This window comes from Lepidothrix coronata, unplaced genomic scaffold (assembly GCF_001604755.1).
Source record: "Lepidothrix coronata isolate B3197 unplaced genomic scaffold, Lepidothrix_coronata-1.0 Scaffold105, whole genome shotgun sequence".
NCBI lineage: Eukaryota > Metazoa > Chordata > Aves > Passeriformes > Pipridae > Lepidothrix > Lepidothrix coronata.
The window spans coordinates 3,052,138-3,070,058 of NW_016690285.1; the positions used below are offsets into that span (position 1 = coordinate 3,052,138).

The 17,921-nt window shown below is 42.6% G+C and overlaps 1 protein-coding gene across 4 annotated transcripts in view; it reads left to right on the forward strand.

Annotated features, from left to right (window-relative positions):
- Window positions 1–17,921, forward strand: part of TANC1 (tetratricopeptide repeat, ankyrin repeat and coiled-coil containing 1) — a 65,141-nt gene that overhangs the window by 29,626 nt on the left and 17,594 nt on the right. For 2 of the 4 annotated variants that reach the window (XM_017823740.1, XM_017823738.1), the window contains exons 3-10: window positions 1,918–2,121; window positions 6,557–6,656; window positions 8,335–8,458; window positions 9,413–9,599; window positions 13,803–14,060; window positions 14,667–14,786; window positions 15,810–16,091; window positions 16,951–17,114. In XM_017823740.1, coding sequence (XP_017679229.1) covers window positions 1,918–2,121; window positions 6,557–6,656; window positions 8,335–8,458; window positions 9,413–9,599; window positions 13,803–14,060; window positions 14,667–14,786; window positions 15,810–16,091; window positions 16,951–17,114 — 1,439 coding nt within the window. Of the gene's footprint in view, window positions 1–1,917; window positions 2,122–6,556; window positions 6,657–6,924; window positions 7,178–8,334; window positions 8,459–9,412; window positions 9,600–13,802; window positions 14,061–14,666; window positions 14,787–15,809; window positions 16,092–16,950; window positions 17,115–17,921 lie in introns of those variants that run through there. The other 2 variants (XM_017823739.1, XM_017823741.1) reach the window with 2 other exon arrangements.

The following is a 17,921-nucleotide window of genomic DNA, read 5'->3' on the forward strand; positions in this document are numbered from 1 at the left end:
GGGCTGAGCTCCAGAGCCACGAGCCCTCTCCACATGTCGGCGCTGCCTGGGCAGGGCCCTGGGCTGGCTCTAGGAGTGCCTGCCCTGGGCACGGAGCAGTTCCTCGTGCTGTGCCCCCATTGTGTGTGAGCAAAGGGGATCCTCATCCAGCAGCTGTGAGGGACAGGGGCTGTTCCAAGGCCTCTCCATTAAAGCTGCTCCTGGATCACGAGGGGAGGAAGGGCTGGTCCATGCCACGGGCTGGGCAGTGTCTGAGGGGCTGGAGGTGCACACCTTCGGGTGGGTCCCTGTTGGCCCTGGTTTCTGAGCTCCCAAGGGCTCACAGCTCAGTCTGTGAGCTATGGGTTAACAGCTCTTTAGAAAGGGCCTGGAGGAGCAGCAGTGCTGTTTCTGCTTTCTTGGAATGATATTTGTCCGATAGCTGTCTGCTGTTCCACAGTATCCTCACCATTCCCACTCATAACAGGAGTTTTTCTGCTTCAGCAGAACACAGTACTGTTAAACATGTTCACATCACCGAGGATATGACATGCTTAGGTTGGAGCCAGTAGGGTTGGGTTTTCTCAAGATGTATTCTTTGCTCTGAAGAGCTGTTCTGTCTGAACACTGTGGGTATGTGAGTGGCAATAAGCAAAGGCTTGTTGTAAAATTAGGAAATTAAGTGATTGAAAAGGAGAATTTTTGGTACACATTTAAGATTTTTGGGTTTTAAGTCAAACTGCTCTCAGAATCTGAGCCATGGAAGACTGTTCCCCACAGTATCTGCAGGGCTGTCAGGGAAAAGGAAGACTGGAGTACTGCTGGCACAGAAATTACTAAGATATAGTGGTGTTCGTATGTATCAACTGTAAAATATCTTTCCAATTACTGTCATGATCAAATAATCTGAATTTACTGATTAGAGCTATTTAGCCCCATCCAACTCTCTTCTGTGTTGTAACATTTCATATACAATAGAGAAGGATAGATTAATTCAAAATTCAGAAGTCTACTAAGAAGACAGTGAATTAAACAGATTGTTTGTGTCATCCTAAAAGGGAAAATAGAAGTGAGGGAATTGTAGGTGTGCCTGTTAACCCTCTTGCACCCCCCACCTCTCAGCATTCCACTTGAAATACTTACACAAATTCCAACTTACAACCTGGCAATGTATCTAGTAAACAGCTGTTACCAAGAATTCCAGTATTTTCTAATTATATTTAGCAGCATTACCATTCTACTTCCTTGCTTTTTGCTTATGTTCAAAGAAAAAATGGAATATCACAAATCTGTCTTTGTTCTTCAACAACTTGTGATGCAAACTCACATTACTGTGTTGAATAATAAGGAATAATACACCTAATGTTAAACCTGTGCTTGAATCGGCTGTTGTGAAAGTTCGATTTCAAAAAAACCAGAAAAAAATCCTTAGCCTCTTTATTTCTACTCAAAGTGGAAAAACATCTTAGACTGGCCATCTCTGAGTGTACCTTTTAGTGATCTACCTTTTCATTCCTTATGAGGGGTAACCCAACTAAATTCCTCCTTCAACTAGTTCAGTAAACAACATTTCAGGTGGTCCTGACTTTCAGGCTATCACAGTGATCCTAAAACACCTTTTTAGCTGTAAAAATACTTCATAGGAATCTTCATAGGAAACTTACCTCTAAGATTGAAACCTAGAAAGTACTGACTGTTGAAAGTGAGATTTTTCTTCCCCCTTTCTGTCTGTAGTACCGTAAATGAAAATATTGCTTACTTGTATTTACAGTTTTCTGGTGGCTATCTGGATTCTGCAGTGGAGGGGGCACAGTAAGATGAGTCCTGCTCAGTTGTTGCTGGCAAACGTTCCCATGTGTTAAATACTTGTATTTCAGTGCAAGTCTGTGGTGTTTGTTTTGGCACATCAGCTAATGGATGACAAAATTCTATTTTTAGCAGGTGACTGCTGCCCAGAGAATGCCTCGCAGGCCGTAGCCACATCTGGCCACAATGCAGATTTGCCCCCTGGGGAGCAGCCGGGCCCCGAGGACACCTACAGAATGAACGTGGCCAAGGGAGTGTCGATGTCCCTGCCCTCCTCGCCCCTGCTGCCACGCCAGGCCTACCTCCTGCAGGCCAGGGCAAACAAGAAGTCTCCAGGTAAAGGCAAACAATGAGCTACTCAAACCTTCATAGTGTTAGCTCGGTTATTGACAGATGTTACATAAAGTAACACAGTAAAATCATATTGAACTTTTGCAACCAAAACAAGAGCGGTGCATGTTCCCAGGGAAAAAAGGTTATTAAATAGAATATATTAAATAGAACATATTATTTCATATCGCAAAAAATTAACTGATGTTGCAAATACTTGTATTGAAATATCTGAATATGGTTAAGTCCAGTTATTTGTGCTTGGTGTATCAGGTAGAGGACTGCTGCAAAACCCTTTGTTTATGCAAATGTTAGTGACTGTGTAAGAGTCGTTGTTGTACCTTTTGCAGTTCATTTGTTTCACTCCTATCTCCAAACATAAATGTATTAATAGACAAATTGCTGTGGAAGTGACAAGGAAGTTGATAATTTTCAGGGATTGTGTCCTCAGTGGTGCCAACACAGTGTTGTGTGAGCCAGGCTAAATATGGGGCTCCACGGGCTCCTTTTATCAGCATTCTGTGCATTGAGATCATTCCAGCCCACCGGCATCACTTGGGTTCACTGGGGGCAGAGCTGGGGGGCCAAGCGACACTGTCCATATTCCTGCTGCCCGTGGAGACACTCAACAGGTTTGAGTTTATAAGGTCTGGGAACAGAGAGTGTTGAAAAGTGGGTTTTGTCAGCACTGAGAAATATCTTGGCTAATGACCCATTTTACATAAAATTAAAGAAAAACCATTGCGCAAAGGATTGCTGTAAGATAGCTAATACAGTTTGTAAAAGGTATTCTTGGTTTAACTTGCCTATCAATAGTGGTTTTTTTCTCCTTTCAGAATTTAAAAGTAATAATTTTGCTTTATACGTAAATAATTTTGGGTTGGTTTTGACAGTTCACATAAAAGTTTTGAGCCACAGAATGGTATTTTGATGTTTTGTCCCTTGCTATAAGTGGTTCGTGTGCTAAACAACTTTAAATGATGGGTGAAGTCCTTGAAAAGGGGAAGGAAATGGGATTTTTGCCCAAGACTTAAGTGAAGGTCAGGATCTAACTCTTAGTTTTGTTACTGTTGAGAAAACCTTACTGCAATCTGGGTGTCTTTGAGATAATATTTTACCAAGCCCCTCACTCAGTGATTTCGGGCAGTGACGTACATTTTTATAGGGGAGTTGGTGCTGACTGGTTCTCTTGCAGGAAATGATGAACAGCTGATAAAGGGTGACTGAAAAGCCACGTTCACTGTGACTGCAAAGTCATTCCACTGCGATTCCCAGCTAAAGGAAGAGAGTTCTTAACAGTATAAAGTGCTGGGAATGCATTGGCATTTATGTGTCATTATTTTGTACAAAGACCTAACTAGGCAATAGGCTGCTGACAGAAACATTCTGTGCTGTTCCTTTGACTCTAAACAAACAATAGCTAATGGAAGATGATTTAATATAAATTAGCTGCCTCACATCTGGGGCAGGAGTAGTACAAAGATGATACTAATGTCCTGATTTCAAAGCTCCACGTTTTAGTAGCATGATAGCAAGTTACAGATCTTTCGGGATATGGTGAGTGAAAGAGGAAAGGCTTGGGCTATAGTGATGAAGTTATCTAACCAGTGGTAGAAGGAAAGTCTGATTTCAGCTACTTAGAGACATGGTTTCCAGTGTAAATAATATCATTAATATTTTTTGAAGTCTTTGAAACTGTGTAATAGAGCAGAGAAAAGAGTGTGGTCATTGGTTCTGCCTTTAATTCTGTCCCTACGGCCACACAGGTTGATGGTCAGGTATATATTGGGTGATACTCTTGCATAACTTATTTCCCTGAAATAAAACTCCAGGGGTAGTAGTTGATTGTACTCTGATTTAGGAGGGTCAACTAAAAGGTTGAAAATACTGATTTATAAAGGATGTTCCAAAACAATGTGGGTTTGGAGTTTAAGGTGTAAATGAAAGATACTGCTGCTGCCCTTGAAGTAAATGTTTGCTGGCTTAAATTAGTGATACAATAATGCTTGAACAGAGAAAGGGAACAGCTTTCCTTTGAAATCAGGGCATTTCCATCAGTGAGTGTCAGAGATGACTGCTAGGAGAATCTGCCATAAATGTGCAACAGAACTTTAGTTAGTTTTGAAATTAAACTTCAGTTAAAGCTTCTAATTAATAAACAAATTATCAGCATACTTGATTACTTGAGACTAGACTAGGTCAGAGAACCGGTTTCATCTCAGCTGCAGTTCTGTGCCCTGCCCTTGAGAGCTCTGGGAGCTGTTCCTCCTGCATGCAGTAACCTGTCCCAGGTCCTGCACCTGTGTGGGGCAATCCCCAGGATCAGTACAGCTCCACTCAGTGCTGATGGGAGGGAAAGGAAGGGGATGCACAGGTTACAATCATCTTTTGAAAAATCAGCTTTTCTGCAGTCAAAAAAGCATTAAGAATTACTAGGAAAGCAATAGATCATTTTAAAAAAGTATTGTTATGGAATTGTATAAATCTGTAGTTTGTCCTCCGTGGGAGGAGTCTGGTGTAACTGGTGCAACTTCAAACATCTGCAGTGGATGTAGGACAGAGCTCGACAGAAACGACTGGTGGTGTGGGACGGTGCTGAAGGAGGAATCATTGCACTAGACTGCACTGGGATTTGTCTGCCTGGAAGAAGGACAGGTGCAGGGAAAAGGAGACAGTGCAGGGACAGTGTGAGGTGGTGTTGGGTTAACCTGCACAGGGTGCAGGCTGGGAAAGAAGGGCCGGGGTGAGTTGTTGGAGGGAAAATCCATCTAGAACTCCTAAATAGCAGGTGACTGCTTCTCCCTCTGGGAATGGTGAGGCCCTGAACAGCAGTCACGGGAGCCCGCCAGGGACTGGGTTTCCCTTACTTGGATTCCTCTCTGCCGTTTGCTGCTGATAAAGCCCTGCCCCAGATGAACCTTCCATCGGACCTAATTCAGACATCTTACACTTCTGGAAAAGTGCTCCTGTTGTGCAGATACAGTTCACATTTAAATGGGTCCTTTTTCATCCATTTATTGATTCATGTGGCCTGTTCTAGATTAGTGCATGAAAATAAACTTACCGTGAATTCTCATACTTGTTGCAATGTTGTATGTCAGATTTGCAAGTACTGTAAGTCACTTCCACAGTAGTTTGTGAGGAAGAAAATTCAGTAAAGGGTCTCCTTCACAGCTTAAAACATGAGTATTAAAAACACATCCCAAAGGTATTTCCATTTTGATCTAGTTGTACATGACTGCTACATGTTGTTCTGGTTCTTTTAGAATGATTGGTTTTTTTGTTGTTCAACCTTGATACATTTGATTACACTTCTGCTTACAAATGACAGGTGCGGACTATTGTCTCCTTAAAGAATGTGAATTTATTTCAAAGGAATGTGTATTTTGTGCTGTTTCCAGCAGGGCCAGTGCCCCTTATTTTGTCAGGCAGTAGCGTTGGAAGAGCCCCCTCTGCTGACGGTCGGTTCTGAGCTTTCGGGGCAAAAAGTGGAATCGACTCAAGACTCTCTATTAGGGATACAAACATATGTTCATATATGACTGACGTTTTCTGCCCAGCATTTCTTAGCCAAGAAATTGGATTGTCACCATGTTCCCATGTTGCACTTTTAGATGGAAGTCTGAAAGAGCAGGTGGATCCACCCAGATTGTTCTGGGGGAGTGACACCCTGAGATGGGGTGGCCAAGCTTCCCAACTCTGTGACAGTGTGACCCTGGGAGCCTGAGGCCAAGGAGGAGAGAGATGCAACTTCTCTTTCAAAGCAATTATCAGCCTTAGAGTGCTCAGGAAAATGAGCAAGAAATCAATGCAGTTTTTAGAGACTTAATGTAGCATCTGAGGCTGCTGCCAGAAGGAAAGATGGGATGCTTTTCGTGGCTGAAACGCCACATCCTAAATATATTGTGGGGTTTTGATAAACAAAGTGTGGGATGTCTGAGAGAGCTTTGGAGTGGCCTTGAATATTGAGCCAAGGAGAGGGATGCTGTTTGGAGACCCAAACTGCAGACAGGAAAGCCCATTTACCAGGGCCATGTGTGCAGTTGGCATCAGCCCTACAGTCCCTCTGCAGAGCTCCCTGAAGGGGCTTCGCTCTGTTCGGGCGGGAAGTGCAGACCAGGAGGAGGAACAGTGAGAGCCTGAGGTGCAGTCCTGAGTTACAGACCAGCAGGAAGGAGGAAAGGAGGGAAGCCAGCCTGCTTGAGTTGCTTGCAGCTTACACACCATGTACAGTGAGTTTGTTTTCCTCGTGTTCCAAAAAGCCCAGAGCGTGTGTTTCTCTCAAGAGTGGCAGCGCAGCAGCTCGCTGCTCCTTACAGCAGCAGTTGTGTGTAAGGAGTAATTCCCTCTGCTTTTTTTGCATCATGGAGGATACAGGACACAGGAAGCTTGCGATCCATCTGGGAAAAGTTGGATCCACTCGGCTCCCTTCCCATTTCAGGTCCGGTCAGGAAGCCCAAGTATGTGGAAAGTCCGCGCGTGCCCGGAGAGGCGGCTGTGCCCCCGCGGAAGGGCCCGGAGCCAGGAGAGCCCAGCCCCGGTGAGTGTGTGTGCAGGGAGCTGCAGGGGCTGTGGGGAGAGCAGAGTGTGTTCTGGAGTGCACACTGCACGGGCCTGTGGCTGGGAGGAGCTGCTTGCCATCATACCCCTGTTATCTTTGTAATTGTCTCAGTTCTTGGGGCTGTCATTTAAAAGAAACTGCAGTTTAAAAAGCCAATGTTTTCTTTCAGAAAAAGGCTCTTATTTTTGATACTTAGTAACAAATATGGATCTAATTGTAATTATTTTCACCGTCTATTTGATACGGTGTAGTTACCCTGGTCCCTCTTGTGCCTTCACAGCCTTTTAGTGCTGGCGTTCAAGTTTTAGGTGCAGCTGGGAGAGCATGTAGTTCTCATCCCCCTCATCTGAAGGTGACCATGTTGAGATGCTCCTCCTCTCACAGAGCTGTACTCCCAGGCAGACTGCTGGGCATCAGCACTAACCTCTGCTGTGTAAGGATTCAACAGTGCTTGTTGGGTTGAACACCTCAGGCTTTGATCTCTGTTACTGACTGAATTTGGTACTGTGCCTAGCATTTACTCAGACTTGTCAATGTTATAATTTAAATATAATAATAATAGATGGTGATTTCACAAACTCTATAACTTCAGGATTGTGACTTAAAGATTAATTGTAAACTTTAAAATGGCAATTTTTTAGAGAAAATTTATTTTCCTGTCAAATATTTGAAGGCCTGTCAATTTGTGAAAATTCTGAGATAAAAAAATCTTTTGCTGTTTACTTTCATAGACTTCCTCTTTTTGGGATTAAGTGAGAATCAGATAATTCAGTCTTGCAGAGTAAAACCTGTGCTGTTAGGGAAGTGGCTGTGCACGTGCTCCTGGGTCTCCCCCTTGGCAGTTCCAGAGTTAAGTGTTCCTGAGAGGAGATGGTTCTCAGAGTGGTAGGATGACGTTCCTTACTCAATTAGCTGTTTATGCCTGAGGATGGGACAGGCCTACATATATATTTTTTTAATGGACAAAAAAAATAAATACTCTGTAAATTTTCCTGCCAGAGCAGATGGTCCCAGGTTGGTGGGTGATGCCAAAGTGCTGCAGTGGAAGAAGGAAAATGTCTTGTTTGTGAGATTCCATTAGCAAGAGGTGTTTGCCATGGGCACAGCTGTGCTTGGCTGCTTTTGGTGGAGGTTGCCTCATTTTGAACTTTGTCTTCTTATGTCAGTTGGATGCCAGGAGACATTTCAAAGCACTGTACTGATAGAATTAAATATCTTTGCAGCCAGAAGAGCTGGGAACTGATGTCCGTCCTTTGCATAGCAGGCAAAACAAAGATCTGTGGTATTAGCTGTAGTGTTAACTGTGAGATTACAAAACATCTGTGTCATTAACCTCTACTTTTTTTTGACATTACAGAAATAGAATCCCAGCCTGCCACTAAGCTTTGGTAGCACTGAGCTTAGTGCTGCAGATGGGAAAATGGTCATGTTAAGTTGCTCATCAGTCCAGGGATGAACTGGTTGCACTTAACCATTTCTGTTTTGACTGGCAGGGTGGGTTTTGACTCCTCTAGATTTGTGCAGATATGCAGAGGATCCAAGACTCACCAGCAATTAAAAGTTTGATGGATAGTTTGGTTGTACTCTTTTTACCTCTTTTAACAGTTTTCCAAATACAAGACTCTAATCTTCACCACCTTTTTTTCTCTCCTCTCCAAAGCAAAGCCTGACAAAGACTCGAGCTGTTCTCCTGCAGCACAAGAATTGATGACAAGATTGGGTTTTTTACTGGGGGAAGGGATTCCAACTTCTGCTCACATGGAAGAGAAAAACGAAGTTATGGTAGGATAATGAAATATATTTAATGTTCATCACGTTTCAGAGAGGACTAATGTTATTTCCCCTATTTCCTGGTTGCAGTTACTTGATACTTACCAAAATACAATCTGTTTTAATAGACACATAATAATAGAATTGTACTTTAATTTTAACAAGTGGTTTTTTTAAGAATGGAAGATCAACTCAGTTTCAAAACAAACAAACTGAATAAACTCCCCATCATTTCTTAGAGGTTAAATCTAATATTCTGTGAATGTGAATGGCTTCTGGAGTTCTCTCAGCCTTACGTTAGTATTTAGGAGGAACTTTTTTCCTTCTGTTTTCAGTGATTTCTGAGAATGCAAAATATCAGTGTTGTGTTAAAATGGGAGCAGGCTGGGGGGTAGGGTTGTGTTTGTTTTTTCCTGAGAAGTTCATGTCAGTCTGGCAGTCTTTCTCTGTCATTTGGGGTAGAGGGATTGGAGAGAAGCAAGCAGCTACTGTCCATATGAAAGTCATCTGCTAACCAGAACTTCACAGTAAATGCCAGCCTCTGCTCCTGCCCCTTGCTCTATCCACGTTTATTCCCAGTCCTCATAAATCTTAGTGCATCAGTTTGGGTTTCATTGATAGCGAAACGTGGATAAGACTGCAGTTCTAGTGTTTCTATCCAAAGAATAGCTACAGGAGGTGGAGGGGAAGGATATCCAGTAAAATGTTTGATAGAGAAGAAAACTGCCTCACTGCAGCTCTTCCACTGATCTGTGAAATTCCTTTTTTTGGTTCAGAGGTCACTTTTTAAGAGTAATATGAAAGATTAAGATTCCCAATCTAGACAAAGCTTCCACTTGTTGAAGTTTTTCCTTGAAAAATGGGCTCTTTGCTTTGTTCTTACTGTGCCTGCCCTCGAGGTGTGTAGTTCTGTGCCGGGCGGTGTCCTGCTGCTGTGAGTGAGTGTTCCTGCTCTTCCCACGGCAGTGTGCAGTCCCCAGCCGAGGAGTGAGTCCCTGTTCCACCCTGACCAGCAGCACAACATCACCCAGCACCGACAGCCCCTGCTCCACCCTCAACAGCTGCGCCGGCAAAGCGGCGGCCAAGGGCAGCCCCTGCGGCACCATGAGCACCCCCAGCTCCACCCTGGAGAGCAAGGACAGTGGCATCATAGGTGAGCACCCTGAGGCCCAGGTAACACACAGCACTTTCCTCGTGGTTGTACAAGTCTGAACAGCTGCTTCACGTCCTTGTGTTCGGTCCTGCGCTGTCCACGGATCCTGTTTCAAATCCTCTGTGCTCGGAAGACTGAAACCTTGTTCTTGGCTGTAACAGTTGCTCAGTTGCTGTTGTTAGGTGTGCATTTCTCCTCTTTTATTTTCCCAGTGCAGTTCTAATTTCTCCACGTTTTCCTTTAAAAGAATTAATTTCCTCTGTTTTTCTCCATTTCTTATTTTCTTCTGCCTTTTTCCTTTTCCATGATATAGGTCTCTTCAATGCTTCTCATAGGGGTGAAGCACAGCAGAGCTTGAAGCTGGTTTACTTTCCAGCTGAGGAAACAATAATGGGTGTGACTTCTTATGAGAATCAAATCAGACTGTTTAAAAACAGTGCAGACTTTTGAGTAATTAGCATGGAAATGAAACTAAAATGGGGCATCGTGGAAGAGGTGCAATTGTGTGATTCTGCAGTGAAAGATGACTGAGCTGAGGGTGTAGGTGCATCTCCTGTGGGGAGTCAGTGATGGTGAGAGGCAGCCACCCTCACAGCCCAGCTGTCACCCAGCTCCTTTTACCACCTAGCTGAGTATTTCAGCCAGTCTGATCAACTCTAAAGAAAATATTAAATTCCTTTTCTGCCTCATTTGTGCCATCTGCCCTATTTCTGCTCTGTGCCCCAGTGGGTCTCTGTCTGTACCACTACCTGCCTGCACCTTTGGGCACTCACGTGACAAGCTTTAATGTTATTTTCTGGAAGGTCAGACTGAGATGTTAAAAGCATATTTTTCATGTTATAACCTGCTGTAGGAAGGTTTATTCTTCTTTATTGGTTTAGTCTTTTTTTAATGCTGATTCTTTAACCAAGCGATTCCTTTTAAAATTGGTTTTTAACAGCTGTTAAGATTGCCAACAAAACCAAAGCTCAAAGTGCCCCCTAACACAATGCTTTTTCAATACACAAAAGAGAACTTTTGGGTTTAGTCCAGTCCAGCTGATTGAGTGAATTTAGGGAGGCTGAAGAATGGAAACAGTTTTAGATCTGAAATGCTTGAATTTGACAAAATAACCTTAAGACATGTCATTGCCTCTGACTGTGAACTTAGTGCTTTTCTATTTACAACTTCTGTTTGGAGAAGGAATTCCAGGTGCAAGTGCTCTCTCCCTGCTGTTGTGAATTCTGCCATGATGATCACTCTGGTGACATTTCACTGATTTTATAGATGCTCTTGCATTTTATTATGAAGTGAGGAAATTAATAGTCGTAAGTTTTGACATAAATTATTGTTACTGATCCATTACCCTAAAAGACATGTTTGTCATTCAACAAAAGACTCTTTTGTGTGAAACTTCAGTGCTTCAGTTTAAGAAAATGATTTTGTGAACTCATTCCATAGCAGATTGTTATGTGGTCAGCTTGGTGCAAGACCTACTTTTGAGACAGTGTGAACATCTTGATGTAAAGGAAAGGGTATATCAGAATTGTTGCTTTTGGAAAAAGAGCACAAATGTAGATACTGTGTGAACCTACTACCCAGGCTTTACAAGCTTTAAATAGTCAGTATGTCCATGTTCTAAATAAGGTCAGAACTAGCCTCGTGTTTGTTTAAAATAGTGTATTGGCGTGACAACTACATCATCATTTTATAACCTCCTAAGTACTAATATTTTAAAGAAAATATTTTAGGACACAGTGATAAAAGTTGCTTATTTAAACTACTGAAAAGGAAGGAGTTTCAAAAATAAAAGAAACATGAAAAAAAGTCCTTTATTATACAGGGAGAAGAGAGGTTGGTTGAGTTGAGAAGTATGTGAGTGTGAGAGCAGAGAGGAGAAAACTCGTAGAGCAGGGGGGAACTTTTGTGTAGCTCCTTCAGGCAATGTGTGGTTCATGGTTGTGGGGCCACATGAAAATCATCTGCTGCTGCTCTGTGGAGCTGTTGTTCATGTCTCAGATTCAGGGAGAATTTGAACACCCCCTGGCCACCCATGGCAGCACCCCTTGCATCTGTAAAGGCATAAAACTGAGAAAGGAAAGAAGAGGCATCTCTCTGATAAGTGACCTGGGCTTTTCTTCTTATATGCAAATGTGTCTGAACATTCAAGTTTTAGTAGCAAATGTGCATTTTAAATTATGCTTAGCAAGTATATGTTTTCTGGTGTCTTTGACAGCGTTCATCCAGCCATGAAAATATCTTGCTCTTTCATGCTACTTACGTGGGCTTCCTTTGTGTTTCTACTCCCACTATGTTTTCTGGGCCAGCAGACTGATGGGAAATGTGTCTTTTCTCCCTTTGCCTCTTTTTTAGTTACGGTTCAGGTTTCCTTTAGTTTTCCAGTGTTCTACTGCTGTAGCTGAATCCTTCTTTGCTTCTATTGAGTTTGACATAATAGTAGTGGAGGCAGGTTTTAATCTTTAGCAATGATCCGAGTAGGAGAAAAGATTGGGCTGCTGGCCAAAATGTAAGCTTTGCTGGATCCTTGCCCCTGTTTCAGTACAAAATCTCGAGCAGCCAGGTTTCCTGATGCTGCATTTCACTCCAGGAGGAATCAGAGGTTTAAAGATTTCCTACTTCAGGAAGAGCCAGATTTTTTTGACAGCACCATCAAAATGAAATAATTTGTCATACAGAATGCAGTTTAAGGTGTGTGCAAGGATTAATGGAGTGCCTGAAAAGCTTTTTTCTTCTGTTACCTCTAAATTGTGTATCATATTATTGGTACTTCTTAGAATACAAGCTCTTGAATTTAAGTGTCAGATCTTACATTCTTTAGGAATGTGAGCCTAAGCTGGAGGAATGCAGAGTTGTACAAGTACCTCACCATCCTTCAGGGCTGAAGCTGCAGTGCAGGTGGTGTGGAAGGAGAACAGTTGGTCCTTCCCCTGCCTGGACGAGGCTCAGTTCCAGGAGCTGCTCACATGGTTGGGTTTCATTGCAGCTCCAGTATGCCAGAATGTTTTACTTAAGGAATTGGCCACTTGAGTGTAGAATTGCCATATATATAGCTTTAGCTTTCAAATTGTGAGCCTGGGGAGGAACCAGAGTTCATATAGATACTATTATCTGAACTGGTACTGATTTTTTTATTTTTTAATTTTAGGGGTTTTTTTAATCCTGATGTTCTTTCATCCTGTATTGTATTTTCCTCTGTTGATTGAAGTGTTCAAAATGCACTGATTGTTGGCTTAACCTTTAAAAAATATTTGTTGTTCAGTTATTTTATGAGAGTTTAAATTAATTAATTAAAAAAGTTTTAAATGAAACCGAGTAGTTTCAATATTAAACATCCCAAAGAAGTGTATGTCTGTTCTTAGGCAAAGAGGTGAGCATAGTTTTATGAAACAGTACTTGAGTAGGTCTTCGGGAGTACAAATTCTTCACACCTTCAGTTATTGCAGGGGGCCTTGATTAAATGCAGTCTCAGGCAGCTGAAGACACACTCTGATAATCCTCAGCCACCAAGGTGGAACATTTGGATCCTTGGATAATGCAGTTGGTGATGTCTCAGTGGGGTGAGTCACTGCAGCAGTGGAAGGCACTGCTCTGTAGCAGCATCCAAAGGCACCTGTGTGCTCTCAGCTGCCTTTAACTGAGGATCCTTCTAGATCTGTGTTGCTTATTGTGCAGCATCGGAAATTTTCATAGCAGTATAAGCACATCTTACTGCCTAAGAGTTTCACCCAGTATTGAGAGATTATTTGTAAATGTTTTCTGGTGACATCAGAAACAACCTCCCCAAAAAACCCTTTCTTTGACCCTCTGATTTACTGTGTACTGCAGCGCACTGAAATACTTTAAAAACCTAAATCAGTATGTTTAATACCATTTGAAATTTTGTTAATATACTCAACTGGTTCTTTTACATTGTGCATCTGGCCTCGTTTGCTCTTCTTGTCAGTAACATGTAGTAGGTAGCTAAGAAAGGAGCAGTAAATAGCTCAGTTGCTGGAAGGTTTCTGTCGAGGTTAGTTTGCCCAATATGTGAGTGCAGGCTGTTTGTCATCCTAATGTAATTACCTATTTTAGGTGAGACAGACCTGAACAGCACTGAATTTTTATCATTTATGCTTCACAATGCTGTTTGAGATTGACTGTTCTAACACGTGTGCCATGTTCCTCTGGTGTGTACTTCAGTTGGGTTTTTTCACTCTTTTTCAGCCACTATAACCAGTTCCTCAGAAAATGATGATCGTAGTGGATCCAGTTTGGAATGGAGCAAGGATGGGAGTCTCAGAGCTGGAAAACATCATGGCATCAGTCGTGATCGAAGGACAGATAATTGTTCACCAGTTGCAGAAGAGGAGGCCATTGGATCTGCTGAGAATTTGCCAAAAGAAGTACCAACAGGAGAGGGTCCCCTTCCTTACGCTCAGAGTTCTGGCTCTTTAATAATGCCTCGTCCAAACTCCGTTGCAGGTAAAGTGCTGAGGTAGAAAACAAGGATGTTCTTAATGGTAGGACATTTCTGTGGAATCTTTCTGTAGTTGCATTGTTAGTATGAAAGTGTCTCCATAGGACAAAAAGAAAAAAACCTCTGTTCTGAACTGAAGAGATGAGCATTACCTAGGTTGTTTAAAATTGTCATCCAGAGGGCTGTTACTGTGCTTTCTACTAGGTACTGGTTAGGTCAGGACTTGGAAAGTCCATCAGTTATTCTAGGATTCTGTGTGGGGTCAGGTAGTGTGTTATAAGATAATACCTGAACCTGTTCCTAACAGTTCTGACCTTGCTGAGGTGGTTGTTCTCACAGTGAAAAAGAAAACTCTTAATGTGAGAACTGTTTGCAACGTGAGGAAGTTAAGGCAGATGTGAGGGCCATATAAATGGGGAAAAACCCAACCAAATCTTTAGTGAACTTGATTGAAAAGCATTTTGTAAATGTTATGACATGAATGGCTTCGCTGCCATTGTCTAGAAAAACTTCTCTGTAAGTACCATGTGGAGGAAGAACTGTAATAAATAATAACGCTCTTGGTAACTTATGTGGAGAGAAGAATAATCTTCAGTCCTTTAATGCTCTAGCAACAAGTTCAACCAAACTGGAGGATCTGAGCTACTTGGATGGGCAGAGGAACGCTCCCTTGCGCACCTCCATTCGCTTGCCCTGGCACGGCGCGGCCGGCGGGAGAGCGCAGCACGAAGGTAACGCTGCAGCCTGGAGCTGCCTCTCAGCTGGCACAGTCCCACGGGCCTGCAGGGATCCTGTCCTGTGCACGATCCTCCAGAGCAGCCCTTCAGGGTGCTCCCTACACACCACTCCACATGGCTGCAGATAGGACGCTTGCTTACACTTTTCCCTGCACGATGCTGGAGTTCAAAGCTTGACTTGAATGCCTGTGCATCCATCACAACCAATGGCAATTAAAAGCAGAAAAATCTTAAGTAAACTGGTAAAACTGATCTTGAGATCATATGTAGACACTATACTGTGCTTTTTCACTGATGGCTTTTCATAGTCATAGCTGGATGCTGAAACAGCATTTGTGTAACATTAGATTTGGGTAATGAATTTTTAGAGCATTTTATTAGTTAACATTATTATTCCCATAAATTTTAATATATTTTATGCAATCAAACCCAAATTCTTCTCTAAGTTGTCAGGTGTTTGCCTGATATATAGATCAAGTAACCAAGCATGTAACTTCTGATCCTGTGACTTCAAAAGTACAAAAACCAAGAAGGTAGTAATTTTTTTAATATTACTTTAAAATGAAGGGGGTTTTTAAAGCAGAAAAAATTATTTATTCTCTCTGCCTTTCTCTGTTTCTCTGTAAGTGTCTTTACAGATCTGAAGACCTAACACTGAAATGCTCAGCAGCATGTTCACTCTGAAATGAAAAATATTTGGCACTTCCCCATTTATAGAATTATTAATGCATTTTTAAGAAAACTTTTTGGATTCTGCAACTTATTAACTCAAGTTCAGTCATAAAAAAATCACCAAATTATACTGGTAGTTTCTTCCCTTTACAGTTTAATTCATACAGTTTAATTCAGGTCATGGAGATGACCTGAGCTGAGCAGATCAGTCTTTATTGTTTTCATGATGAAGGCTCTAAAAAGTCATATTGTGACTACTAAATGCCATTCCCTTCTGAAACTGTGCTGTTTTAGTGCATGTCAAGTTTCTTCTAATGAACCTTCCTCCCTGCCACCTCTTCCCAGCTCGTTTCATCCCCTACAAGCCCCAGGACATTTTGCTGAAGCCGCTGCTGTTCGAGGTGCCGAGCATAACCACAGACTCGGTGTTTGTTGGAAGAGAGTGGCTGTTCCAGGCCATTGAAGAAAAGCTGCAGAGTCCTGACCCAGCAGGGAACAGGGGAGTGGTCATCACTGGAAATGTGGGATTTGGGAAGACTGCCATCATCTCACGGCTGGTGGCACTCAGCTGCCATGGAAGTCGCATGAGGCAAATAGCTTCCAACAGCCCTAATTCATCCCCCAAAAGTAGGTTCCTTTTCCTTGTTTGGGTTAGTGTGCTGACAGCAGGAGTCACATGTTTGCTCTTTGGCTTGAGGTCGTTGGGCCTCGTCAACTCCTTAGCAAACACGTGTTTCTTCCAGCGAGCAAAGGAAGCTAAAGTTAAAATTGTGTGTTCTGACCAATACCTTCTACATACACAGTGTGGGCTCAGCCCATCAGAGAGGTGGTAACATGAGACAGTGTGCAGGATCTCTTCCCTCTGCCAGGCAGTGTGTACCCAGGCTCTGAGATGGGACTGTAGTAGCTTTGTCTCCCGTGAATTTGCAAAGGGAGCAGTGAGCGTTCGTTACCTCTGTATACCACGTGCCTTCCGTAGAATTTCTGTAGAGGTGAGAATAAAACTGTGGAGAAACTTCTTCTGTCTTCTCCTGGGATTTCTAGCATCCTGTCACCAGACCAGTCCAGTGCCTACATTAACTGGAAGGATGGTGAGGCTGCTGTTACTGCAACTTCTCCTACTGGCACTTGAAATATTACTATTATTAATAATAGCAGTGATAAATTGTTTCTGTTTCCCAAGAGATCAATCATGTAATAACTGTTAGTTTAAATGAAGCATCGTATGTGTAATTTTCTGAAGGAAACTCTTCACATCACCATGGTTTTGCTTTCAGTAATTCTGTAATTTTGACCTAAAGTCTGTTGAGTTGTTCTAAAATTGTGAAGTTGCAAATGTGGGCCTGTATTTTCAGACTAATTGCAAGTTTCTTGTCGTGCTATTTCTCAGTGTTAATTTTTACTCTAGCAGTAAAAACACTCTATGATGTTTTCCTAAAAAGCAGCCTGCTACCGGCAAATTTGGTCTCTTTTGTGTTTGTTGCAGGTGGTGACTCCTGCCCGGAGATTCCCTTAAGCCAGTTACCCCCATGTGCCCCTCCAGCAGGTGACACCAGTACAAGTGACATTAAGGTCAAGACTCTGACTTGTCCTGCTGCTCCTGAATACAAAACTCAGGCGGGAGATGCTGTGAGGCGCCTTGCTTCCAAGGTGAGCTCTCACTCCTCACAGACACTTCAGAGTGCTGGGGAGCTCTCAAGTGGGGTCACTGCTTTGCAGAGCCCCCTGGGAGGCACAGGCAGTGCTGGCAGAGGGGCAGTCACCTGGGCACCTCTGTGGGATGGCTCTGTTTGGTGGCTGGTGAAACCAGCTACCTGCCTCTGCTGCCTTTCAGGGCGTCACTTGGATCCTTCTTGATCTTGGAAAGAGTCAGGTTAACACTTTCTCCTCAGTTTTGTGGGGCTGTGGGAAGTTGGGATCCTTTCCTTGCCAAGGGGGCTGTGTGTTCTTTCCGGGGAGCTGCTCAATGTACCTTCCAAAAGCAAAATTGAGGGGGGGGGGAATAAAATCTTTGGTCTGTATATAATCCATCTATATATGCTGCTGTGATACAGGTTGAGTCTGAATGTAGTTCTTCTGTTTTCCACACTCTGAGAGTCTGAAGTCATTTTTGCATTAGATTGCTATGTTAAGTGTTTTATTTTTTGCTTAAGTAGTAAAAATAATGAATGTCTGAATTGCATACTTTATACAAATAGTTATGATGAAAACATCATAACACATGCAGTCTTTGAAGTGATATGTGTTAGTTAGAAGCAGTGTTATGAAAGCCTCTGAAGTGCAGGCTTCTTTTGTTTGCCATGTTCTTCTTGTGGTTGGATTTTTTTTTCCCAAAGAAATATGGCTTATGTCTTGGTTTATTTTTAAGTAATACACACCTTTGCAATACTCAGAATAAAGCTGGTTGTCCCATTTCTCCATTGGCTTATGTGAGCATGTCTTTAATAGCTGTCTGTC